We start from the raw sequence: 27,922 nt of genomic DNA, 5'->3' as shown, positions 1-27,922 counted from the left end.
CCCACACTGCCCTTAGTCTTTAACTTTTAAGAAGGAAAGGATTTTACTTGGAGAACGAGTTCTTGTGTTATTTCAGCTGATGGGTAAAGGTGGAGAGAGACTGTTCTTACCAGAATTTGAATCATCGTCAAAGAAGGGAAAGATGGTTATAAATGAGGCATGGAGAATCCTTGATTAAATTCTTCTTCATTGTTTCTAATACTTTTGAGTTTTATATCAGTTTATTTGGTTGTTGGACGTTTACTTTCTTGTGACTATAATGCTTCTCTGAACATTTTGCATAGAATTTGGAATCTGAATTGTAAGATTTTTTTTTTTTTTCTATTTTTAGGAAGGATCGAGATCGTGACCGTGACCGTGAAGATCGGTCTAAAGATCGAGACCGAGAAAGAGATAGAGGAGATAGAGAGCGGGAAAGGGAAAAAGAAAAGGAGAAGGAATTGCGAGCTTCGACAAATGCTATGCTTATCAGTGCTGGATTACCACCTTTAAAAGCTTCCCATTCAGCTTCCCATTCAACCCACTCGGCACATTCAACACACTCGACACATTCTGCGCATTCAACACACACGGGACATGCAGGACACACCTCACTTCCACAGTGCATTAACCCATTCACCAACCTACCCCACACGCCCCGATACTATGACATTCTGAAGAAACGACTGCAGCTCCCTGTGTGGGAATACAAGGATAGGTTTACAGATATTCTGGTGAGACATCAGTCCTTTGTACTTGTTGGTGAGACTGGGTCTGGTAAAACAACACAGGTGAGTTACTGCATACCATAGTATGTACTTTATTAATGTTTGTGTTTACTAAATGTTGTTAATTTGGTCTGGTCTTGGCAGTGATTCTCGTTGGCTGGGCTGTCAGAATATTTTGAGGCACAGCTGCTTTCTGTATTTAGCACTTTTTAGTGATTTACAGGGTGAAGATTCTGTAGGGAGTACCTATTTTCCTGAGTCTCTTTGGGAAAACAGCTGTGCTGGTTTTGACCCCCCCCCCAGTTTTATTATGTAATTTATGACAGTGATACTCTCCCACCCACTTTGAATTTGGGGTGGTACATATTTGGGGGTGCCAAGGTGAAGAGATCTGAACCATTGGAGTGATTTTTTTTGTCATTTTCGTTTTTATAATTGTTTTGAACTGTATGAATGATACCTATTCTTTTTAAAAAGTAGAAGAGCGAAGTAAAATCTCTTTACTTATGACCTCCATCCAGTAGTGTCCCCATCCTCTCCACCCCTGAACTAAACACACGTATTAGTGTTGTGTTAGTGATATACTTAGTATATTTTTCAAACATGGATGAGCCCTTATTTGCTGGATCCGTATCATAGACATCTAGGCTGTTTCTGATGGTTGTTTTGCATGGGCAAGTATATATTTAGGATAAATTTCCAGACATTGCTGGTCAGAAGAGGATTAATTGTAATTTTGGTACATACAGCCAGATAGCCTTCCATAGGCAGTAGGCAACATATCAGTTTACTCCTCCATGAGCATATATTAGAACAGATGTGGGAAACCACTGGAATGTACTACTAAACTTTTACAAATCTGATAGGTGGAAAGTGGTCTTTCAGTGTAATTTTTAACTTGCATTCTCTTGAGAAGTGAGATAACCGTATTTTCAGATGTTTGATCTTGGCCTATCAGGAAATTTCTTAGATTTTACAAAAGTAGCAGTCCCTGGCTATTGTAGAAAATAAAATTCAGGAAAATGTTGGAATGAGTTTAATTATTAATTAATCATCATGCTGAAATAATTACTTTGTTTCCTACTGGCCTGTTTTTCCATATTTATTTTTCTATGATAGGTGTTGAGGTTTGAGTGTACTGCATCTACAAGATAACCTTTTTTTAAGGTTACATAATGACACAAATTATTAATTATCTCATGGAGACATTTTGAAGACTACAGTAGCAACTCAAATTGAAAGTTTTTGTTATTTAAAAGACTGAGCTTTTGTGAATATGATATTTCTTTTAAAGTGGAGGAAATGTAGTGTTAATGTTAGAATCTAAAACTTGGTTTATTTTTATCACCTTATGGACATTTAAATACATGGAAGGATATAACTCTGAACTTATTACTTTTCATGTTTTTAATAATTATTTCAGTGGTTTATGTAGTTTGTTTAATCAGCACTTGGGTAAAGCCTGGCACTGTGTACTTTGTATTATCTCATTTTTCAGCAGCCATGCAAGAAAGTTGTTAATCACCATTTTACAGATGAGCAAAATGAGATTTAGATTTATGAGAGGTTTAGTAGCTCGCCCTAGACTACATAGTAGGTATAGTTGGGTTCAGTATTTAAAACTTTGTACCTTTGTCTCATAGCCAGTTATTTCATATTGCTCTTCTGGGGTCTTATATGGTTAACGTTATTTCAGAGATGAGCTTATGTAGAGGCAAGTGGAGAAGAATGTCAAGTGAACTCAAAACAAGAGGTTTGTGATTATTGGGTATTTGGGATTTTTTGTTTGTTTTTAATACTTAAGATACTTGGATGCTTAGGGTTGCAGGGCATTTGGGGAATTTGAAGGGAACCCTTCAAATAATGAATTTCACGCAAATAATTTTTTTGGCACACTCCTACTGAATTTTGACTCAAAATCGTTAGGAATTGTCAGCTATTTTGAGTAATTTTTGTGTGTGTATGCTTATCAGAAAATGAAGTTCTCCAAACAAAATCTACCGTAGATTTTGATTTTTGACTGAGATTCATAGTGAAGACATTGCACATTTCAATTTGGTATGCATATACTATAGCCAAATAAAAAATTAAAGCTAATTCAACCAAAGGGACAGCATGAGAAAGGGCATACGTTTAGAGAGAAGAGAAAGCACATCCCCTGGCCAGAGTGTATAGTGTGTGTTTGGAGAGGGAGGTGGGGCTTGGGAGACTGAAACAGTAGCTTTCTTGCTGTAGATCAAGGGGCCAGCAGAACGTTTAGGTTGAAGGGAAATGACAAGGAATTTTACAGAAATGTCCTGTCTAGTGAGAATGTTGATGACAGACTTTGTAGGAAGTCATAAAAATTTGATTTTGTATAGGGTGGTAGAATGGAGAATAAAGGACAGATTGATGACTTCTCTGTCATTCCAGTGGTTAAGACCCCATGCTTCCACTGCAAGGAGCATTGGTTCAGTCCTGCTTAGGGAACTTAAGACCTCCCATGCTGAGTAGCCAGAAGAAAAAAAAAGACAGATTGAATGTTAAGATGTTACTATTGTTGAGTAGGAGACATGGGAGGGATTTTTTAATATTTGGAGGAAGGTGAGAAATGGTTTTGGGTTTAAACTTGCTGGATTGAGGATACCAAAAAATCAGCCATTCTTCAAGTGAAATGATACGGTCAGGTGTAGGCTAGGATTGGGGTTGACATTTGATGTATGTCAGAAGAATAAATAAAATCACTCAGGATGATAAATAAAACAAGGCTGAGGGCTTCGGATCAGCATTTAGGTTCAGTTCAGTTCAGTCGCTCAGTCGTGTCCGACTCTCCGCGACCCCATGAATCACAGCACGCCAGGCCTCCCTATCCATCACCAACTCCCGGAGTTCACTCAAACTCATGTCCACAGAGTCGGTGATGCCATCCAGCCATCTCATTCTCTGTCGTCCCCTTCTCCTCCCGCCCCCAACCCTTCCCAGCATCAGAGTCTTTTCCAGTGAGTCAACTCGTCGCATGAGGTGGCCAAAGTATTGCAGTTTCAGCTTTAGCATCAGTCCTTCCAATGAACACCCAGGATCGATCTCCCTTAGAATGGACTGGTTGTATCTCCTTGCGGTACAAGGGACTCTCAAGAGCTTTTAGGTAGATGGTCACAAATGGAGGAAGGGAAGAAGCTGAGGGACAGGATAGCTTAGAATTGATATCTGGCTTGAGGAAGTCAGTAGCATATTTCATGATGTACTTCCTTTCTTAATGCTATTCTTAGAAATATGGGTAGGTATATTGATGGAGCCAGGCTCCAAATCTTGTCTAGAAACCCTTGGAAGTTCCTGAAACCCTTTCAGAGTTCCTGAGATTTTTTTCATATTCTTCAAACAAAACAAATATTGTAGTGCATTCAAAATAGGAGCAGTTAGATTCTGTCTTCTATTAAGCCAGACATTAGAGGTAAGCAGATCTAAAAGAGTGTACTCTCTTGCTAAATTTTGTTTTTTAGGATGTACTTTCTTCATAGAAACTGTTAACGTTAACAGAATGGGTTTTTGCTGTTAAGGAATTAATAAATATTTTAACAAGTTTTCAGTTTTAATTTCCTAACACAAGGAATGTATTAGTTGTTGGGCATCCTGGGTTATTTTAAAAGTATAAAGAGGTCCTGAGATCAAAAGTTCAAAAACTGATGAATTAGCCAAAGTGTTCCTATCTTATTTTTAAAGTGGGAGTTAGCTATTTGTTTCACTAGAGTGAATTTAAAAATCTGTGAATATTTGTGCCTTGAGAGTTCTGAGTTAAGTTTTAATAACTTTAATTGACCAATGAATGTTTATTTGAATTTCATTTTGTTTGATTGTATGAAGTACATTTTGCCTTTGTAGCCGGTTTGCTGAAATGAAGATACATATAAAACTTTTCTGGAAAGCCACGTTAACTTTGATCTGTTGGTTTACAAGCCCAGAGATGCCCTTCTATTTTAGTTTAGTATTTTTGTTCATTTTAAGTCCTTTAAAGATATGCGTATTTACATTCCTAGAGAAGCAGCATAATCTCTCCTTTCCCCTTTCAGATACTTGTCAGTGACAGCGGTTATCCCAATATTGCAGAAAACCTGTCTACAATGCAATAATAGTACAACAACCAGTGTTCTTCAAATATCACTGTACAAATTCTATACCAAAAAAACTCATATGTTTCCTGTAGCATTAAAATCAGATAGACTTGAGGGCTTTGATGGAGACCCATTGTGTCTTTGTAGCAATGGGTTCCAGTTTAATGTAGTAAGCACTTAGATTTTTCCCATGGTTCTTTTTCAGGTAAATGGGTAGAGAAAGAACCATTAATGTAGAGGATCTCTGAGCTCCTGTTGTTAATGAAACAGCCAGGAAATGCACTGTCATCATGGCAACAACCAGTTTATCTGTTGGTCTCCCCCTGCCCCTTCTGTACCCTTCATTGCACTCCTTCAGGGAAGTGCTGTTGCTACTTCTCTCGGTTCTGTTGAGTTTGAGATTGACAGTTAACTTTTAAGATCTTACTAAAATTAACCTTTAGGATGTTACCGTTGTGTATACTTCTGAGGGGAAAAGGATAGGAGTTAGATTCTCTTGACTTAGCTTTTTTTTTTTTTTTAACCTTTTGAATGCGCTCCACAGCATGTAGAATCTTAGTTCCCCAACCAGGAACAGAGCCTGTGCTCCCTGCATTGGAAGAGTAGAATCTTAACCACTGGACTGCCAGGGAAATCCCTAACGTAACAAATTTGAATTGAATTGAAAGATACAACTTTATAACTCCAAATAGATACGATTTCTACTTTTATGTACATTACTTTGTACTTAAATTGTGTGAGAATTTAAGTGAACAGTTTCTTAGAATATTTTTGGGAACTAACATTTGTTATAAACTTAGAATTTCCCTAAGTTGAATTTTTTCCCTCTGTATATAGAAAAATGCTTGGTGGTGGAACATTGATACCATACAGCATATTCAGCTCAGTGTACCTATCTCACTGAGGTGTGGTTTACAACATATCAGTGTTCTCTGTGACCTTTCCTTGCTTTGGAGAGCTCATGCTATTAAAAGTTTGAGTCGTAAATAATAATTGTGATGTGCCTAAATTGAATTTTGTCTTAAATTATTAGAATGAGATAAAACACTTCATGTTAAACATACTCAATGTGTAGGCAGAGTAGAATTAATTTAAATGTGAAATTATTTGATAGATTCCACAGTGGTGTGTGGAGTACATGCGATCATTACCAGGACCCAAAAGAGGAGTTGCCTGTACCCAACCCAGGAGAGTGGCTGCAATGAGTGTGGCTCAGAGAGTTGCTGATGAAATGGATGTGATGTTGGGCCAGGAAGTTGGTTACTCCATTCGATTTGAAGACTGCAGTAGTGCAAAAACCATTCTTAAGTAAGTACTATCTTTAAAAAGTACTATCTTTAAAACACTATTTCCCCTCTGCTTTTAGTTTTCTGCTACCAGATAGCAGACGTTGCTAGTGGAGTCTCAAGTTATCCAGATTTAGAATGATCCAGATTAAACCTTCTTATGCTTACTAGATGACTTTTAATATGGATTCTTTTTTGTTAGTGATGTATATAGCTGTTCAGTAGACATTGAAGTTCGTAGGTCAGATTTTAGTTACTTGGTGCTATATCTTAGGTGAAGTGTATCATTTAAATATGACAGAAAGGTAGATGATATATCTTAGTAGTAAAGGAAAAATATTTGTAGAAAGAAGGATGTGTGGGAAGGGATATGATTTATTTGGGGTAGAGGGCTTTTAATACTAATTACACAGGTGTTACCATGGATGTGTTGTGAACTAAAAGGAGCAGTCTTTTGTAATATACTCTAATAAGAGTCTCCTCAAAAACCTCTTCGTTACACCGTACGGAACTTCTTTATAATATGATTGACAACCATATTGAGCTTTTTTCTAATACTTTAGCTTCCCTGGTTTCTAATCTTCATCTTCACACTTGCATTCAGCATAAGTAGTGTGATGTTTGTTGCCTGATTGTAATTCGTTTGAAAATCTTTTGTTTATTCCGTGTGTATGTGTATGATAGTTCATTCATTTTTTAAAAATTAGTTGTTTGTCTTGATCCAGTCTTCTCCCTGAGGTTTTTAAAAGACAGTGGTGGGTACGATGTTACATAGACAGTGATAGGAGTCTTTGATGGCAGAGATACATACAGTGTTACAGGGAAGCTATGTATTTTACAGAAAACTTCACATGTATGTAAAAGTAGAATAATGCTGTAATGAACTCATATTTATTTGTCTTGCATCTTCAAAGTTGACTCATATTGTTTCATCCATATCTCAACCTATTTCTGTATCCCCCAAAATATGAAGCAAATCCTAGGCATCATATACTTTTGATCTGTAAATATTTCAGTGCATCTGTCTCAAAAATAAGATTTCTCTAAATGTAACTGTGCTATCACAACTTAAATTTTTTTTCCATAATCAAAACTTTGTTACCTTTCAAATTCCATCTCAGTTTCTTCTTGTTTCTTTGATTGTTTTATTATAATTTCCAATTAATTGCTTTATTAGTTTTTAGTAGCAATTAAACTTAAGTGTTTACTTTAGTCACCTTGTCTGTCTGACTTTATGAGGTGTGTTTTTTACTTAAACCTTAATCTTTATTGAATAAATTTTTAGTGACAGTCATGGTATTTATCAGTTGTAAATACAGTATAATTGACAAAAGCGTTACATAAATCTAAACTTATTTTTTATTACTTTAAGAATTGATAATGTCAAGGAATTGAGGATAATAAAGTTCAGATTTTGCTCACCTTTAGGAGAAACAATAATATGACATTTGATTTACTGTGCATTGAAATTTTTTTAAGTAAGCCATAGTTGAGCAGGGAGAGTAGAATTTAGGAATTGGGAGATGAGAAAGTTACATGCAGTATTAGGGCAAAATGTGTTAATGTTTATAGTAGGAAGTGGTAGGCTTTCAAAAGATGCATGCTTGGGAAAGATTTTGGTTCAGTTAATAGGGAATGAATGACAACAGATTTGAGAGCTCTGTCTCTGGCATTGTGATGTTTTCTACGGAAAGGTTTCTAGAGGCTTTATTTAAACTTAAAAAGAAACATTCTTATAGGGTAAGCTTATTGGAATTTCTTCTGGAATCTTCTGAAGAGCTAGAAGGTAACCTAGTATTGTCTTTAAATGATATCACATCCTATTACTATGGAGTAAGTGGTAGTTTTAACTAATGGGAGTGCTTTATTAAGTGCAGTGTCTTATGAATCCCTAGATATATTTTGTGTAGCCATCTATCAACTCGTTTCTTGAGAACCCAGATGTTCAAAATAGCTAAAGCTTTAACTTAATGAGAATTAGTTAACATAGTTAATTGTGCAGGAAAAGTGAATACATTAGACCACTATTTGAGCCCTCCATTAACTGTTTTCATGTGTAGATATAAAATGCCTATGGATCTACTTTGTAGCCAGAAGAAGCCTTTAATTTTCACTATAGAAGGATAGTAAAGAGGACTTAACTCATAAAGATTCTGTTTGAGAAGCCGAGAATTTAACCATATCCTTCCTGATTGATTGTGTACAGTACATAAATACTGGTTTACTAATTAATTTGTGACTTCTTTAGCTCCATCTTTATACAGCTAATGTTCCAAAGATAGTTTCTCCAGTGTTTGGGACACATATGTGTCTACATTCTAGGTCTTAATATTGCTCTGTTTAGAGGATTGGATCTAGTATAAATTTGTGCACACTATTGTTAGACTAGCCTTAAAGAGCTATCCAGTCCCAGTAGGCAATTTACTTTTGAAAACCCCCACTGCTAAATGGTTTTTATAATTCGTTGTGTGTTTGCCTGGTCCCATTTTTTTTTTCTCCTAAAGTATTGCTTTTGCAATGTATGTATGTTCCTTTGGCCATCTTGGAATGGAAGTTATTGGGGGGGTACCTCAAGGAGGTAGTTAAAATATTTAATATTTACATTATTATTTTGGTAGCTAATTTCACTTATTTTAGGTGATATGTTTCCTTTTTGTTTTTTCCTCAGACTACAAAATTACTGAGAGATCATGATACTTGAGGGAACGTAGTAACTTTAACTTACGCAAGTGATGCTTAGTCATTCATTCAGTCAGCTAATAACTTGAGTACCTTCTGTGTGTTGGGCAGTGCTAGGTAGAGTAGTAAAAGTAAAACTGGCCCCATCCACATAAAACAAATACACAGTAAATATAAAATTTCAAATTATGATTAGGCTTTGAAAGAATTTTGGAGTGTATTTGAAAGCATGATTTGAGAATTCACTTGAGGCTGGAAAAGAGAAGGCAGAATTTCAGTCAAGAACTGAAGTAAAAGTAATGGTTTGCCAGGAGTAGCCAAAGGGGCACAGACTTTTCAGGCACATGGAACATCATTTTTAAAAACCCTTTTTTCTGAAGCGAAAAAAAAGAATACTTTTTGCTTGAAGGCTCTATAGTGTTCATATTACTTCATGTTACTTACACGGATATGTGTAAGTCAGGATTTCTAAGGCAGATCAGTTTTGAGATGGTTCAGGACTGGTTTATAGACAGTACGGATAATCAAAGATTGGTTTGATTCTTTTTCTTAACCTGATTGGAACATAAACCCATTGGGAAGGGAGTTTGTATCTGTATACTTGTGCATGGATCCTTTTTTTTTTTTTAAATGACATGGCAGGAGCAGCAGAGGAGTGTGAAAATTTGTCACTACAATGTAGACTGTCAGTAAACATAATTGTGGAAAGTGTAGAGTTTTCACAGAAAGACATTTTCCCTGATTGTTTAAACTTGCCTTGGTGGAGAAGGTACCGTGATAGGTTGATTTGGTGTATGTAATTTGCCTTTTATTCTGAATCGTTTGCTTTTGAGTATCAGTTTCATTTGTTTTGGAATTTGTCAGAAGGCTAAGAAATCAATCTCGGATAATGTGTATGAAGCAGAAAGTGTTGCAGCTCTTTCTTGGAGGACACATGCTGTTAGCTCTGTAAGAGTAGGTAAGCTTCTTGAGACGTTTATCTTTTATATAATTTAAGGGCAAGCTGCTGGAAAATCAAGAACAGTTAAGATAGGACATAGTCTAAATCTGATTGAGTGATGGGGGAAATAAACAGCCTGGGTTTTAAGATGGGATAAACCCTTTGTTTATTAGAGACTTCCCTGGTGGCTCAGATGGTAAGGCGTCTGCCTACAATGTGGGAGACCCGGGTTCAATCCCTGGGTCGGAAAGATCTCCTGGAGAAGGAAATGGCAACCCACTCCAGTATTCTTGCCTGGAAAATTGCATGGACAGAGGAGCCTGGTGGGCTACAGTCCAAGGGATCGCAAAGAGTCGGACACGACTGAGCAACTTCACTTTGACTTTCAAACCCTTTGTAAAACCTGAGGGAGAGATGTTTTGAACAGACCATCTAAAGAAGTACTATTTCACAGAACATGGTTCAGAAACTTGAGGAATTTTTTTAATTTCCAAAAGGCAATTGAGATGAGAAGATGAAAGAAAATCTAAAAGTACCTAACAAATACAAGAGCGTAGTATAACAGAACCTCTAAGGTTGCTACTTGGGGAGGATTTACCAGCCATTGCCATAGCAGATTCTTTGGGACTCAGGAAACAGTTCGGAGGACCAGCTGCATGACTACTTAGAGATTCTAGAGTGGATTTCTAACAAGGCAGTCTTGCCTTGAGAAAACTTGACTTGAGAAAAGATTCAGAAGGAAATAGATTGTAGAGCACAGACTCAAGGATCATAGTGCCTAGTTGTGTCCTAGTTCTGCCACTTACTGGCTGTGATTTTGTTCACCTTAATTAACCTCCTTGAGCCTACTGCTTTTTCAAAAGATGGAGCTGACAATAACAGCTACATTGCTACATTCGGATTGTTCTCAGATCAAATATGTAATTTGTGTGTGTCCCTTAGAATACCTGTAACACAGTAAGTGCTAAGGCAACATTTCTTCTCTTGCTGCTGCTGATAGTGGTGGTAGATTTTCACTGTGAGAAATTATTGTATTTTATTAACCAGTTAACCTGGTTAGTTTAAAATGGACTTACAAAGCTAATTTAATGAAGTCCCTTTTAATACAGTATTTAAATTACAACATGGAGGTTAAAGCTTGAATTAAACATTGATATTACTTGTCAATATGAAATGAATGAATGAACCCAAATATTCTTTTAGGGCTGAGGGTAAGATGTGGAAACAAATCTGGTCTTTAGAGATGAATAATTATATAAACATCAATTATAATTTGTCGAGCATCTGTTGTATGGAGGGCTTTGTTCTAATTCAAGTGTATCTCTGAATTAGGGAAAGGTAAATTTTACTGGATCTTCAGAAAGGAGTAGGTGTAAGAATAAATGTGGTTATTTACCACTTCAGCAGTTCCTGTCATAGAAACTAAAAAATCAGTCACCTTAGAAAAAATTATGTTGACTTACAATTCATACAAAGCTAACTTGATTTTATAAAGGTCTGCATATAGTATTACATTTGCCCTTTGTGTTATATTTAAAGCACTTGCAAGGGATTAGTTATAGAAGTCTCTCTTTGTTTATAGTGCCAACATATTTTGAGAAAATACTAAGAACATACACGTCCATCCTAGCTTTCTGTAAATTCTGTTGTAAAGATAAGAGATCATTTCCTTCAAAAGTTATGAAAATGTGAGGAATAAGCAGTATATTTTGAAAAAATGATTTAATTTCCTTGTGTGCTCAGTGGCTCAGTCGTGTCCGACTCTTTGCAACCCCATGAACTGTAGCCTGCCAGGCCCCTCTGTCCATGGGATTTTCCAGGCAAGGATAGTAGAGTGGGGTGCCATATTATTTCCTTATTTATCGCTAATTTCTTAGGTGTTTCTTTTGCTTGATTAGATCTCTAACTGTGAAACACATACCAAATGTATTTTGGCTGTTTGCCAAAATAAAGTTGTATGCTTAGGCTGCTGATCTTCAGCATGTAAGTTAATAACTAGGAGGCTATGTATTTAATAAATAAGATGTGATGTTTTATGTTTGGCTTTTTTTAAGTATTATAATTGCACTAAAACATTTTGGATTCCACATTATTCAGAGTACTACACGGTACCTTTCCATGTGACTGTTCACATGTAGTAGTAGTTCGTTCTTGTTGTAACCGATATAATGCTGTATATAGTGTTGTGGTTATAGTTAGATGAGTGTTACTCATACTGGGGAATGCTTTTGCTGAGAATGTCAAATTAAACTTGAACCTATAGAAATCTTTATCCCTTTACAAATGAAAGGAGCATTATGTATCTTAAGGACCTATGTCAGTGTTGTTGACTCTTTTCCTGACTTGATAGAGGAGGTATGCTGTGAAGCAGTTACGGTAGTTTGAGTGTCACATGAATTGTGTAGATGATTTCACCTAAGAGGAAGTACTTCATTAGAGCTGAGAAGAATGGCGAGACCTAGATAGGCCAGTTAACTAGGTGGATAAGTTGGATTTTAAGTAGAGTAGACACTCTCACGCTGCTTTGGTTTATAGCATGCTTAGTGTCAGGAGTTTTTCATGGCACTCTAGGCCTAAAGAAATAACTCAAAATTCTAATAAGAATTTATGTTCTAACAACTTAATAGCCCATTAAACAAATACTGGACATTGAAAGAAAAAGCTCGGTGATTGATTTCATTCTTATTCACCATTATTTAATAATGGATGTCTTTGCTGTTGGAACACAGAAGTTTCTTACACCTTCGAATTGGATTGGATGCTGCCACCTTTATTTTTCTACACAGTGATGTAAACCTAGATTGTGCTAGGAGATTGTATGTGAGCTGTGTAAGTTAGAGATGAGTCCGGAAATAGCCAGATCACTTGAAAGAGGTGTGTTAGTTGCTCAGCCGTGTCCAGCTCTTTGTGACCCCATGGACTGACTTCTATATATACTTAAAATACATTATCAACTCTTTGTACCCATGTCATATGGAAGTACTAATTGATACAAGAAAACAGTCATTTTGATGGATGAAGGTAATTTGATGAGTTTTTTATCAGTAGCTGTTGAGTAAGTATAATAGTTTCACTCTAAACATGTTTAAAAATTGTTGGCTTTTGGGGGGATGATCAACCATTTCATAGTGTTGATATTGTGAAGGATGGGTAGGGTATTTAGAGTCATCATATTTGGTGGTGAAAAGAACAGTATTTTATAAAATGACTATATGTGGTTCTGTCTTCTAATATTATCCCTGATAAATGCAAGCTGTTTTTAGCCTTATCATTTGTCTGTTCCTTACTGTTGTCATTCAGAGAAGTATTCTGCTGATAGGGGCTTTAAACAAAAAGTAAGTTACATGGAGAAAATTGCATTAAGTACTACTTTTGGTCATGGTCTCTTTCAAAAGTCTTGATCCATTATAAGTTTGAAGAAATTACCACACACAAACCTGTTTGTATAGGCGTTTTATTGTAGGTAGCTTTTCTTTAATAGAGATGTCACTTGACTGTATTGTAGTGGATTAGTCTAAAAACTTAATGGTAAATAGAAATTTTATGTGAACTTTAAACATTTTATCTTAACCTAAAACTTAACACATTTATTTATTAATCTGTTAGTGTAGAACCAACACCATTTCCTTGAATATGGGCCCTTTATAGTTCCATTACTTAGTAAAATGTCTAGTTCTTAAAGTGAGATTAAACTGAGACACTTGCAAAATACCTGGGTGTTGCTTTCCTGGAATTTTAAGAGTTCAGTCTTATGGAATTCCCCTTTCACTCCTCTATAGTTATCTAACATTTGATGGTTTTTTTGTATGTGATTTATCTTTTTCAAGCTTTTCTGAAGCATATAACAGGATACGTACATACAACTCTCTTTTCTACCCTAAAAGGTTATCACTGTGTAACATAAGATTATGTTGGCCCAGTTGGTAGGAGCAGAAGTGTGTTTATATTCTAATATGTTTGTAGAGTAAGATTGATTTTCCTAAGGATTCATTCATTAGGTGAAGGTTAGTTAAGAGTGTGGTGTACAGTTCTACAATATTGAATACTTACCAAGTGCCAGGCAGTTGGTGCACTTAGGTGGTTTATATATATTGTTTTATTTAATTTGAACGATGGCCACCGTATTCTCATTTTTCAAATGGAGCGTTAGAGGAAGTTGAACTTGTTTAAGGTAGAACACCAGTAAGAAAGCAGGGACTTGACCAAGGTTTGTCTTGCAAAAAGGATATGTCCTTAACCACTGTATATGCTGTTATTTCTATCCTCATTCTTCAGCTCCATATAATTATTTATGTGTAAGTATTTGTAAGGTAGTAAATCTTAATTATTCAGGTTTTAATAGATCTGTGAAATAGATACCAGGAATTTCTTTTGGTCATACTGAACAAATTTTGGATCCTCTATAAACAGTTTTGATTTATCTCTATGTTTAGTCATGCCAGAATAAAGCCTATACTTTGAAAGGTAACCAAAACCCTAACAGGATTGTAATAGCAGCACATAACTAGGATTTTCAGAACATACTAAACTTCAGCTTTAATAGTAGGGCTGGTTCAAGACATATGGCTACTAATTTCACTTATATTTTTCCTGGGGATTGTTCTAGAACAGTGTAAAGTTGCTACATTCATTTTAATGACTGCATAGTTTAATTCCTTAGATGGACACTCAGAATTTACAGTTTCTTTTATTAAAATCAGTTGGTGTCCTTAGTATTCTCTTATAATCTTGTACATACAGTTTTTCACACATGTTCAGGTGAGTATATCTGTGAAATGAGTTTCTTAAAAATGAAACTGGTTGGGTTAGAGGGTGTGTTGGAATTTTATTAGCTGTTGCCATATTTTAGCTACTCTGACTAAGGGATGAGCAAATGTTTCTGTGGCCTTGGCAACACCTTATTGTGGAACCTTTTTATCTTTGTCTATGTTGTAAGTTAAAAAGTGAAATCTCATTATGATTTTAATTTGCATTTCTTTTATATGAAATTGAGCATCTTTACATGTACTTATGAGCCATTTGTATTTCTTTTTGGAATCTAAGATGCTTTTCTCAGCTTTCCAGACATACTGCTACCTGGTTGACAGTCATTTTTATCGTGCTCTTTTAAAATGCTTATCTTAAACAAGGTCCTACTGTATAGCACAGAGAGTTATATTCAATATCCTGTGGTAAACCATAATGGAGAATATATATTTTAAAAGTATATATAAGTGAATCACTTTACTATGCAGCAGAAATAAACATAACATTGTAAATCAGCTATGTGTCTGTCAGTCGCTCAGTCGTGTCTGACTCTTCGCAATCACATGGACTGTAGCCCGCAAGGCTCCTCTTGTCTATGAAATTCTCCAGGCAAGAATACTGGAGTGGGAAACTATTTCCTTCTTCAGGAGATCTTCCCAATCTAGGGATTGAACCTGGGTCTCCTGCAATGCAGACGAATGCTTTTACCATCTGAGATCCTTTAGTTCAGTTCAGTCACTCAGTTGTGTCCGACTCTTTGCGACCCCATGAATCACAGCACACCAGGCCTCCCTGTCCATCACCAACTCCCGGAGTTTACCCAAACTCATGTCCATTGAGTCAGTGATGACATCTAACCATCTCATCCATTGTCGTCCCCTTCTCCTGCCTTCAATCTTTCCCAATGTCAGGGTCTTTTCAAATGAGCACATCAGGTGGCCAAAATATTGGAATTTCAGCTTCAACATCAGTCCTTCCAGTGAACACCCAAGACTGATTTCCTTTAGGATGGACTGGTTGGATCTCCTTGCAGTCCAAGGGACTCTCAAGAGTCTTATCCAACACCACAGTTCAAAAGCATCAGTTCTTCTGCGCTCAGGTTTCTTTATACTCCAACTCTCACATCCATACATGACCACTGGAAAAACCATAGCCTTGACTAGACGGACCTTTGTTGACAAAGTAATGTCTCTGCTTTTTGATATACTGTCTAGGTTGGTCATAACTTTCCTTCCGAGGAGTAAGCATCTTTTAATTTCATGACTGCAGTCACCATCCACAGTGATTTTGGAGCCCAGAAAAATAAAGTCAGCCACTGTTTCTACTGTTTCCCCATCTATTTGCCATGAAGTGATGAGCTCCAAGGGAAGCTCTAAATCAACTATACGTCAGTTTAAAAGATCATGAGTGGAAAAAATAATAATTTTTAAAATAGCATTGCAGTTTCAGACAATGAATTTTAAGTTGTTGCAACTAGGCTCAAACACTATTAATAAATTTTTCCCTACGAGAAGTAAGTTTGTTTATTCAGTTCAGTTCAGTTCAGTCGCTCAGTCGTGTCCGACTCTCCGCGACCCCATGAATCACAGCACGCCAGGCCTCCCTGTCCATCACCAACTCCCGGAGTACACTCAAACTCATGTCCACAGAGTCGGTGATGCCATCCAGCCATCTCATTCTCCGTCGTCCCCTTCTCCTCCCGCCCCCAACCTTTCCCAGCATCAGAGTCTTTTCCAGTGAGTCAACTCGTCGCATGAGGTGGCCAAAGTATTGCAGTTTCAGCTTTAGCATCACTCCTTCCAATGAACATCCAGGACTGATCTTCTTTAGAATGGACTGGTTGGATCTCCTTGCAGTATAAGGGACTCTCAAGAGTCTTCTCCAACACCACAGTTCAAAAGCATCGATTCTTCGGCGATCAGCCTTCTTCACAGTCCAACTCTCACATCCATACATGACCACGGGAAAAACCATTGCCTTGACTAGACGGACCTTGGTTGGCAAAGTAATGTCTCTGCTTTTTAATATACTATCAAGGTTGGTCATAACTTTCCTTCCAAGGAGCAAGCGTCTTTTCATTTCATGGCTGCAGTCAGCATCTGCAGTGATTTTGGAGCCCAAAAAAACAAAGTCTGACACTGTTTCCACTGTTTTTCCATCTGTTTCCCATGAAGTGATGGGACCAGATGCCATGATCTTTGTTTTCTGAATGTTGAGCTTCAAGCCAACCTTTTCACTCTCCTCTTTCACTTTCATCAAGAGGCTTTTGAGTTCCTCTTCACTTTCTGCCATAAGGGTAGTGTCATCTGCATATCTGAGGTTATTGATATTTCTCCCAGCACTTCAACTCTTGGAAAGCACCTTTTGCCTCCGTGCTAGTTGTGGGAGCATTTTCCCTGCAAAGAGTTATCGAGATGCTTGAAGAAGTGCTGGTTGGTTGGTGAGAGGGTAGGTGAATATTATGGATGAGGCAAGACTCTATAGACCAGTTTATTCAACTTTTGAAGTGTTGATTGTGCAATGTGCAGTCGAGCGTTGTTGTGGCAAAGAATTGGGCCTTTTCTGTTGACTAATAGTTGCAGGCATTGCCGTTTTCAGTGCATCTCATTGAGTTGCCAAGCATACTTCCCAATGTAATAGTATTGTCTGGATTCAGAAGGCTGTAGTGGATCAGACAGAGACCAAACAGTGACCGTGACCTTTTTTGGTACAAATTTGGCTTTGGGAAGTGCTTTGGAGCTTCTTGTTGGCCTCACCACTGAGTTAGTCACTGGTGGTTGTAGTATAAAATCCACTTTGTGTCGCACGTCACAATACGATTGAGAAATGGTTTGCTGTTGTTCCATAGAATAAGAGAAGACAACACTTCAGAACAGTTTTTTTGATTTGTGGTCAGCTCATGAGGTACCCATTTAGCGAGCTTTTTCAGCAAACCTTTTTGGTTTGCTTCAAATGCTGAACGACCATAGAACGGTCGTAGTTGAGTTCTTCGATAGCTTCTCATGTAGTTAGGAGAGGATCAGCTTCAGTGATTACTCTTACTTGGTCGTTGTCAACTTCCGATGGCTGGCCACTGTGCTCCTCATCTTCAAGGCTTGTCTCCTTTGCAAAACTACTTGAACCACTATTGCACTATACATTCTTCACTGGTTCCTGAGGGAAACACATTGTTGATTTTTCAAGTTGTCTTTGCAGCTTTACAACCCATTTTGAACTTGCATAAAAAATGGCTTGAATTTGCTTTTTGTCTAACTTCATTTCTGTAGTCTAAAGTAGATATAAAATAAACAGCAAGTAATAAGTCAGATGGTAAAGAATCTGCCTGCATTGCAGGAAACTCGGGTTAGGTACCTGGGTCGGGAAGGTTCCCTGGAGAAGGGAATGGCTACCCACTCCAGTATTCTTGCCTAGAGAAATCCATGGATGGGAGAGCCTGGTGTGCTATATAGTTCATGGGGTCACACAGTGTCATGACTGAGTGACTAACACTTTTCCACAGCTTCAGTTCAGTTCAGTCACTCAGTCGTGTCCGACTCTTTGCGACCCCATGAATCACAGCACGCCAGGCCTCCCTGTCCATCACCAACTCCTGGAGTTCACTCAAACTCATGTCCATTGATCGGTGATGCCATCCAGCCATCTCATTCTCTGTCGTCCCCGTCTTCTCCCGCTCCCAATCCTTCCCAGCATCAGAGTCTTTTCCAGTGAGTCAACTCGTTGCATGAGGTGGCCAAAGTATTGGAGTTTCAGCTTTAGCATCAGTCCTTCCAATGAACACCCAGGATTGACTTCCTTTAGAATGGACTGGTTGGATCTCCTTGCAGTCCAAGGGACTCTCAAGAGTCTTCTCCAACACCACAGTTCAAAAGCATCAATGCTTCAGCGATCAGCTTTCTTCACAGTCCAACTCTCACATCCATACATGACCACGGGAAAAACCATAGCCTTGACTAGGCGAACCTTGATTGGCAAAGTAATGTCTCTGCTTTTTAATATGCTATCTAGGTTGGTCATAACTTTCCTTCCAAGGAGTAAGCGTCTTTTAACTTCCTGGCTGCAATCAGCATCTGCAGTGATTTTTTAGCCCAAAAAAATAAAGTCTGGCACGGTTTCCACTGTTTTCCCATCTATTTCCCATGAAGTGATGGGACCAGATGCCATGATCTTTGTTTTCTGAATGTTGAGCTTCAAGCCAACCTTTTCACTCTCCTCTTTCTCCCGGCAATCTTGATTCCAGCTGGTGCTTCTTCCAGCCCAGCGTTCCTCATGATGTACTCTGCATACAAGTTAAATAATCAGGGTGACAATATACAACCTTGATGTACTCCTTTTCCTATTTGGAACCAGTCTGTTGTTCCATGTCCAGTTCTAACTGTTGCTTCCTGACCTGCATACAGGTTTCTCAAGAGGCAGGTCAGGTGGTCTGGTATTCCCATCTCTTTCAGTATGTTCCACAGTTTATTGTGATCCACAGAGTCAACGGCTTTGGCATAGTCAATGAAGCAGAAATAGATGTTTTTCTGGAACTCTCTTGCTTTCTCCATGATCCAGTGGATGTTGGCAATTTGATCTCTGGTGCCTCTGCCTTTTCTAAAACCTGCTTGAACATCTGGAAGTTCATGATTCACATATTGCTGAAGCCTGGCTTGGAGAATTTTGAGCATGACTTTACTAGCATGTGAGATGAGTGCAATTGTGTGGTAGTTTGAGCATTCTTTGGCATTCCCTTTCTTTGGGATTGGAATGAAGACTGACCTTTTCCAGTCCTGTGGCCATTGCTGATTTATTTTTAGTTTTTTTTTTTAAAACTAAAAATAAATAGTTTATTTATATAATTATAACTATAAGCTGCCATTTGTAACTGTTCCCCTCTTCTCAGAAAAATATGAAAGAATGAGTATTTGGGTCAGCTCTGCTTTTGGATGCCATCACATTGTGGTGGTCTGAAGCTTGTTGAGGAAAGATTAAAGTAAAGGGGTATTGTTTTTTAAAGGGGTTTTCAAGTGAAAGTTTGATACTTAGTGACTTTAATCACAATTTAATATGTGACATTAGAATGCCTTTTACAGTCTTTTGAGGATCTTACAGGTGGAAGTTAGGTGGTTGTCAATGATTGAACTTGATCTAGCTGTTCATATCATCTACTTCACATGAGTAATACGTATTTCTGGAACTACATATGTTGAGTTCCCTTGTTAATTAAAGTATTTTCAAAAGTACTACACTAAAATTCCATGTTGAATTGAGTAGGCTTGGAAACTGAGCAGCAGGGTGTAAATTGATAGTGAGTACATCATGAGAAACGCTAGGCTGGAAGAAGCACAGGCTGGAATCAAGATTGTCGGGGGAAATATCAGTAACCTCAGATATGCAGATGACACCACTCTTATGGCAGAAAGTGAAGAGGAACTCAAAAGCCTCTTGATGAAAGTGAAAGAGGAGAGTGAAAAGGTTGGCTTGAAGCTCAACATTCAGAAAACAAAGATCATGGCATCTGGTCCCATCACTTCATGGCTAATAGATGGGGAAACAGTGGAAACAGTGTCAGACTTTATTTTTTTGGGCTCCAAAATCACTATGGATGCTGATTGCAGCCATGAAATTAAAAGACGCTTACTCCTTGGAAGGAAAGTTATGACCAACCTAGATAGCGTATTAAAAAGGAGAGACATTACTTTGCCAACCAAAGTCCGTCTAGTCAAGGCTATGGTTTTTCCAGTGGTCATGTATGAATGTAAGAGTTGGACTGTAAAGAAAGCTGATCACCGAAGAATTGATGCTTTTGAACTGTGGTGCTGGAGAAGACTCAAGAGTCCCTTGGACTGCAAGGAGATCCAACCAGTCCATTCTAAAGGAAGTCAATCCTGGGTGTTCATTGGAAGGACTGATGCTAAAGCTGAAACTCCAATACTTTGGCCACCTCATGCGACGAGTTGACTCACTGGAAAAGACTCTGATGCTGGGAGGGATTGGGGCAGGAGGAGAAGGGGATGACAGAGAATGAGATGGCTGCATGGCATCATCGACTCGATGGACATGAGTTTGAGTGAACTCCAGGAGTTGGTGATGGACAGGGAGGCCTGGTGTGCTGCGATTCATGGGGTTGCAGAGAGTCAGAGATGACTGAGCAACTGAACTGAAGCAGATCTTGCTCAAAGAGTGACCAATCTATATGTTTTGCCTTGCAAAGCAAAAGACAGAGTATTGTTGAAACTAAGGAAGTTATCCACAAGTAGGTGAAACTGTATTAATGTTTTGCTACTGAGATAATGTGCAAAAGGACTGCCTAGCTTGTGTCAGTAATAACACCTGCAGGCGGGAGAAATTACCAGGTGTCCTCACAGATCAAGATATTTCAAAACATCTAGAGACTAGAGTAGCTGATTCATGGAGTGTGGTTAAGGCATTGAGTCATAGTTTAATTGGCTCTGTTTTTGCTTTCACGGTCTTAATATAAAATAATCTTGCAGGTAGTGCTGTGCCAGTGTCAAGGATGTGATCGTTTCCTTTTTAAAATAGGACCAAAGAAGAAAGAAGCATAAAAGATATCAAGTAAAGATGTATTTCTTTGCCACAAGTCTTAATTTACAACTAAGTTTAGGCAGAATAAAGTTCATTTTGTTGAACTTAGTGCTTCAACAGATGGTTTTAGCTAAAAATACAAAGTTGGTCCTTGAAAGATTAGATTAATTTGTGAAAAATAGAGCCAGAATAATGAAGTCATAAATGATGACTTCAGATTTTTATACTTGTTTTAATATATATACTTGTTTTTATACTTGTTTGGATATGTATTTAACTGAATGGCCTGTGACTTAAGCATTTGCAAGCAGACTTCATTTTGTCCAAGTTCCAAATGCAGGATGTTTTGTACTAGTGACAGTAGCAGCCAGAATGGAACAGACAGGAGATTCACTGACCCATACAAATCATTCTTCATACCACCCTTCATCTGAATGCCTGGATTCTGTATTAGCTGTCTTCTCTCAAACCATCCCTAAACCTAGTTTTCCTCTTTGGTTCATTGATACAGATAATGAATGCTATATGCCTTGTCTTTTCCATAATTTATCAGCATTTCCACAGCATAATGTTGCTCCTCATTCCATGAATGTATTCCTTTTTTTGATTCTTCACCATCATTTTATTGAATTAGATGGGGCTGAGGAAAAAAAGATGGTAGACTCATGCTCTCTCAGCCGTTTTGAACCTGTTAGCTTAAGTGGGAAGTTCATGCAGTTTTAAAGAAATAGAACATTTTAGTGCTGTAATGTGATAAAGCAATTTAAAATGGTTTCTTGGTTTTGTTTTGCAAGTTGAATATTTTAAATTTTATTTTGTTTTTAAGAAATTTATTAAAGTGACCATTTTCACTTTGGCATTTGTGTGAAATGTGTTTAATTCTGTCATCATCAGATTAACATTTTTTCTCAGTGTATTTTGGTATTACAGTCTCATTTGACACAATTTGATAATGTATAACTTGTTTGATACATTCAATAAAAAGTTTTTCTGGAAGCTTAATTTTGTGATTTGATTATGAAATAATAACACATTTATTTTTAACAAGTGTTAATTTATATTTATCTGATGTCTTTGCATTTCATATTTATGTCTTGAACTTTAAATGCATTAAATAACCAACATGTTATTTGTCAATATAGGTATATGACTGATGGGATGCTACTTCGTGAAGCAATGAATGACCCTCTCTTGGAGCGTTATGGTGTAATAATTCTTGATGAGGCTCATGAAAGGACATTGGCTACAGATATTCTCATGGGTGTTCTGAAGGAGGTTGTTAGACAGAGATCAGATTTAAAGGTGAATTAGTTTATTTGTTTGGTTCTTTAAAAATCCTAAATATGAATATATATATATATTTAAAACGGAGTACATGCTGATCACTACAACTACAAAAATAATCACCAATAAGCAAATAAGGAGAGTACCTACCAGCAGTGGTTTATACTTTCTTTTTAATTTCTCCTACTGTGTTTTTATTTGAGATTTTAAATATACTTCCACTTCTTAGTAATATGTTTTTAATCATTTCATTATATAGTCCACCTAGTTTTTGTTTGATTTTAAATGATTTTATGTCATGGTGTTTTTAAACCTTGTGCTCACCCTGCCTTTTATTAAGTACAGGGGACACCTTCATTAAGGATCAGATCTTTGTTCTTGTCCTAACACAAACTCAGTCGTTCTAACTCATAATGCTGGAGAGTGGAACAACTGTATCCAGAACATACTGCTCCTCAGAAATGCCTTCTCTTAACCTAGGGTCTTAGTTCCCCCCCAGTCCCCACCCGCCATGCATTATACCACTTAAACCCTGGCCAGTGTTACTGTGTTGATAAAGGCTTAAAACTGACTGACTGTGTGGACATTTTTGTCTCCCAAATTTTATGAAGTTCCCTTTTTGCATTGTATGTGTGCAGTTCATTGGAACTTAGTATTGTTATTGTGTGTGTTACAGAGGTTTGTACACTGGGGAGAAGGATTCTGGGTCTTTAAAAAATTGATACTGAGTTTGCTTTTAATTTAAAAATTAAATGTATACTTTAAAGAATATATTTGAATAACTATGAGTACTGTTACTGATTAAATGTTATGAGCTATTGAAATTTCGAGGGAGGAACTCAAAGTAGAAATTAAGAACTCTGTAGTGGAATGTTTAATGGGAGAGCTTTCTATTTAATGGATTTTGCCATGTGTAATTTAAATAAAGAGAGGATGACCACACAGTCATGCAGCCAGCACCTGAACAACCTTTTGTTGCTGTGGCTTTTTCAGTATAGAAAACCTCTGTTTGTTTTAGAAAATTTTCTGAAGAACTTATGCTTAGTAAAGATGATTTGGAAGAATGAAGAAATATTTGTACCACTGATTTATTTTTTTTGCTTTCTTTGTTTTTCCCTGTGTGCGAGGTTGTCATGTTTTTTTAATAGCATAGTAACAATCATATTGCATATTGATGTCTTTTATCAATTCCTTTTATGTAATTTTATAAACTTTGGTTTTTAAGGTGTTGCTTCATGAAAATATATGGTAATTTATTGGATATCAGGTTTATTCCTATTTTTTAAAAATGTAAATTTACTGTAGCTCAGCTTTTCTATATTTGCTTTTTTAATCACAGTTTTTAAGGCATGATCGATATATGAAGAGTGAAAGTGTTAGTTGCTCAGTCATGTCTTGACTCTTTGTGACCCAATAGACTAGCCCACCTTGCTCCTCTGTTCTTGAATTCTCCAGGAAACAATACTGGAGTGGGTAGCCCTTCTTTTCTCCAGGGGATCTTCCTGACCCAGGGATCGAACCACGGTCTCCTGCATTGCAGGCTAATTCTTTCCTGTCTGAGCCACTAGAGACACCATAGTTGGTGCATATGGAGCAGTAAACATTACTCATCTCTTTACGATCTTTGAAGACAGCTTCAAATAATTTACTGTTTTCTTTTCAGGTTATAGTTATGAGTGCTACTCTGGATGCAGGAAAATTCCAGATTTACTTTGATAACTGTCCTCTCTTAACTATTCCTGGGCGTACACATCCTGTTGAGATCTTTTATACTCCCGAACCAGAGAGAGATTATCTTGAAGCAGCAATTCGAACCGTGATCCAAATTCATATGTGTGAAGAGGAGGAAGGAGATCTGCTACTTTTCTTAACTGGTCAAGAGGTATTGTCATTATTTACTTCCCTATTTATATTATTTCTATTAGGCAACGACTTTAAACTTAAGAACCCAACGTGTATTAACCATGTATTTCTCATCCCAATGTCTATAAAGTTTTTCTTCAGCATGATTGTATTTATCTATGAAATATATAACTCCCTTTATGTACTCTAGGAATATACCCTTTTATACCATTAGTCTCTGTGTTCTAGTTGATATCCTGAGAATATTAAATGCTTTTAGAATTTCAAGATTTAGCAGTTTTAGTCTCAACTTTGGAGAGACCTTGAGTGGCAAGTGGTTTTGTGCTAATTTGCCATTCTGCTGAGGCATGAATGAAATCTAGTTACTCTAGGCAGTAGTTTATTTTGCAAGTGAATTTGGGTAACTCAGGTGCCCGTCTACCGTCAAAACAAGTATTTGTGTTTTGTTTTTGTCTTCCTGCATGTGTTTACTGAGAATTGGAAGGAATCACTGAAATTCTTTAGAATTTACGTCATTTTTAAGATAGGAATTTTATTCTCACATGCAGCATTTTCTAAACTCATTTCCATCAGGATGTTTACAGGTGTGCTGTGAAATTCTTGATGGCTTAAATAAGCTCAGTGGGTTATCTGGATAAAAAAACCTCTTTTAGAGGTTTTCTGAAAGTTTGTCCTTTGTTGTAATAGGCTTTGTGAATTTTCTACAGTGTCCTTCTCAAACTAATATACATGCCAGTTATTTGGAAATCTTGCAAATTTTTATTCGCTTGGTCAGGTGTAGGGTCTGATCTGAGAGTCTGTTCCGAGTAAGTTTCTAGAACAGTGCTTCTCCATTAGAACTTTCTTCACATCTGGAAATGTTTTTATATCTATACTGTTCAATATAGTTGTTGCTGTTCAGTTGCTCAGTCATGTCTGATTCTTTGCATTGGAATGCAGCACACCAGTCTTGCCTGTCCTTCACTGTCTCTCTGAGTTTGCTCAAACTCATGTCCATTGAGTCAATGATGCTATCCAACCATCTCATCCTCTTGCCATCTTCTCCTGCTTTCAGTCTTTTGCAAGCATTAGGGTCTTTTCCAATGAGTTAGCTTCTCTTCACATCAGGTGGCCAAAGTTGGAGCTTCAGCATCAGCCCTTCGAATGAAAATTCAGGATTGATTTCGTTTAGGATTGACTGGTTTGATCTTGCAGTCCAAGGGACTCTCAAGAGTCTTCTCAAACACCACAGTTCAAAAGCATCAATTCTTTGGCGCTCAGTTTTCTTCACAGTCCAACTCTCACATCCATACACGACTACTGGAAAAACCATAGCTTTGACTACATGGACCTTTGTCAGCAAAGTAATGTCTCTGCTTTTTAATATGCTATCTAGGTTTGTCATAGCTTTTCTTCCAAGGAGCAAGCGTTTTTTAATTTCATGGCTGCAGTCACCATCTGCAGTGATTTTGGAGTTCCCCAAAATAAAGTCTGTCACTGTTTTCATTGTTTCCCCATCTATTTGCCAGAAAGTAATGAAACTAGATGCCACAATCTTAGTTTTTGTAGCCACAACAATATAATGGACTTGAGTTTGCATTGCAGCTAGTGAGAGGAAGAACTAAAATTTAATTTTATAGAATTTTAGTTAATTTAGTTACATGAGCTTGACCCTCTTGTTTTAGTTTTTGTGTGGTCTGCTAGTTAAGAATTGTTTTTACATATTTAAAAGGTTGTACATGAAAACAAAGAATATGCTTCAGAGGTGGTATATGGATACAAAGCCTAAAAAATTTTGGCTATTTATAGTAAGAGATCTGATCCCTGCTCTAGAACATTTTTTTCTCAAGTGTGGTCGGTGGATTGCCTGCCTTGGGTAGGGGAATTTGTTAAAGCAAGTTCTTGGCCCTGTTTCAGACTTGCTGAAACAGATGAAATTTATGGATGAAATACTGTAAGAATCTGCATCCATAACAGCTCTAAAGGCCATTTTTCTGTTCCCTTAGGTTAAAAGTCACTGTTCCAGGTGAATGTTTTAGCTATTTTAATGCCCGTGGTACATTACTGACACCACCCTAAACGGTATAGTGGGAAATTGCCCTAGTTCTTTCACAAGTGGTCTGCTATGTGACCGCTTAACCTCCAGAAGAATGTGAACTCTAGCTGGTGTTCAGATTCTACAGGGGTGCTTGATATATAATATTTAATTAAATATTGTTGCATTAAGAACTATAAATGTTTAGTAATTTTTTATCCTTGAATTTTTTTCCCAGTACTATTTCTATTTTTTCCAGCACTATTTATGTTGTAGGCTGATTAATTCTTTGCTTTGGGAACCCCATGTGTAGTAGGGTGCTTATTGTGTCTCTGGCCTTTACCCATTAGATGTAGATATACTCCCCCAGTTTGCAAACATTCCCAGTAAAGAATCATACTTGTTCTTTTGGGAAATACAGTGTGTTGCAAATTCACTTTTACAGATGAACCTCTCTAACTATTAGTCTCTGTATGCATTTTGAATGAAAGAATTTTTTTATATTTTGCAGTGTTGAGGCATTTGTGTTCATTTTGTTCTTTGGTGTCTGGTCTCTAGTTTCTCATTTTCTCTAGAGTGAGTAGCATGTTTATTTTTAACGGCTATTCAAAATAATCATTATGTTCAGATAGTCAGGCACATTATCTATAAGAAATATCAGATGGTCTTCTGGTGAGGACCTGAAATGCTTTTCTGTGAGTTGAATTTGTGTGGCTGATACTTTGGCAGCTCTCCCACAGCTGGGGAAAGGAAAGGAATAAGCCCCAATTATCTCATGTATCCTGTTGGATTTTTAAGTTTCTTTTATACGACTAGCTAGTCTTGAGGAATTTGAAGACCTTTGAGAAGGTAGCAATACTACTATTTTCTTCATGTCTGTGAGCCTGTTATTTTTATTTGGTCAGTTAAGTGATAGATTCTGGGAGTTCTGTACCCCATCTCCATAAATTTGAATAGTATCCATAAAATTTAGCTATCTCAAAACTTAAAAATGACAACTATATTACCATTTTGACCATGTAAACAATAGTGTTTCTATAGTCCCTTGAGTTAATTTGGGAGGGGAAAGACCAGTTTTCATTAGTGAAGGTTTGGAAAACGTGAATGTTGATTTTGTTGTTGTTAATCTGTTAAACCAGGTGTTCCTAGTAGAACTCCCTAGAGGAGCTATGCTACCAAGTTTGATAACAATGATTGTAATTGAAATATGAAATGTTTTAAGTAGATACTTGAAGATGTTGAACTCTTCATTCTTTAAGCAGTACATTCTTTCATCTTTAATTTCATTGAGTAAAATTAGTCTTTTCAACTGTAGGAGTTTAGATTCTTTAGTAGGGTCTAAGTTATTAATTTGCTAACATATATATTGATGCTTTTGGAGCTGAAAGTCTTGCTCAATTCGGAAACTCTTGAACTCTTGTTTCAGTTCATGACTAAGCAGAAGATTGCATTGTGCTGATGAATGTCAATGAGTTTTCTGGTCTTTCGAACTGTCATGTTACCTCTGAAAGTTCAGTTAAATTTAGGGAGAGTTTTGTTGCCAAGTTTAAAAAAATAATGCTTAGAACTTTGTCTACATAAAGACATAAACAGTGTGGGGGTTTTTTCTCACTCTTTAGAGTTGTCTTTATATCACATGCAGTAGTGATTTTGTTTCAGCTCCATACATGCTTAGCAGATAATTTCAAATAAATTTGGAATAATCTTGTTAAAATTTCTAGAGTCTGCAAATGCATAATTTTCAAATGCTCTTAATTTTCTATATAAAATCTGGTATTTGGTGACTTCTGAAT

At 37.0% G+C, this 27,922-nt stretch overlaps 1 protein-coding gene across 1 annotated transcript in view; it reads left to right on the top strand.

The window, feature by feature from the left end:
• The window catches only part of DHX15 (DEAH-box helicase 15), a 59,276-nt gene that overhangs the window by 7,501 nt on the left and 23,853 nt on the right, over nucleotides 1-27,922 (top strand). The window contains exons 2-5 of the mRNA XM_055434120.2: nucleotides 332-770; nucleotides 5,910-6,103; nucleotides 22,111-22,270; nucleotides 23,916-24,134. Coding sequence (XP_055290095.1) covers nucleotides 332-770; nucleotides 5,910-6,103; nucleotides 22,111-22,270; nucleotides 23,916-24,134 — 1,012 coding nt within the window. The remainder of the gene's footprint in view (nucleotides 1-331; nucleotides 771-5,909; nucleotides 6,104-22,110; nucleotides 22,271-23,915; nucleotides 24,135-27,922) is intronic.

Source organism: Moschus berezovskii, chromosome 5 (assembly GCF_049115385.1).
Source record: "Moschus berezovskii isolate FMDL1 chromosome 5, NW_MosBer_1.0, whole genome shotgun sequence".
NCBI classification, from domain to species: Eukaryota; Metazoa; Chordata; class Mammalia; order Artiodactyla; family Moschidae; genus Moschus; species Moschus berezovskii.
The sequence above is the reverse complement of the archived record's forward strand: the minus strand, read 5'-3'. Positions and strand labels throughout refer to the sequence as shown.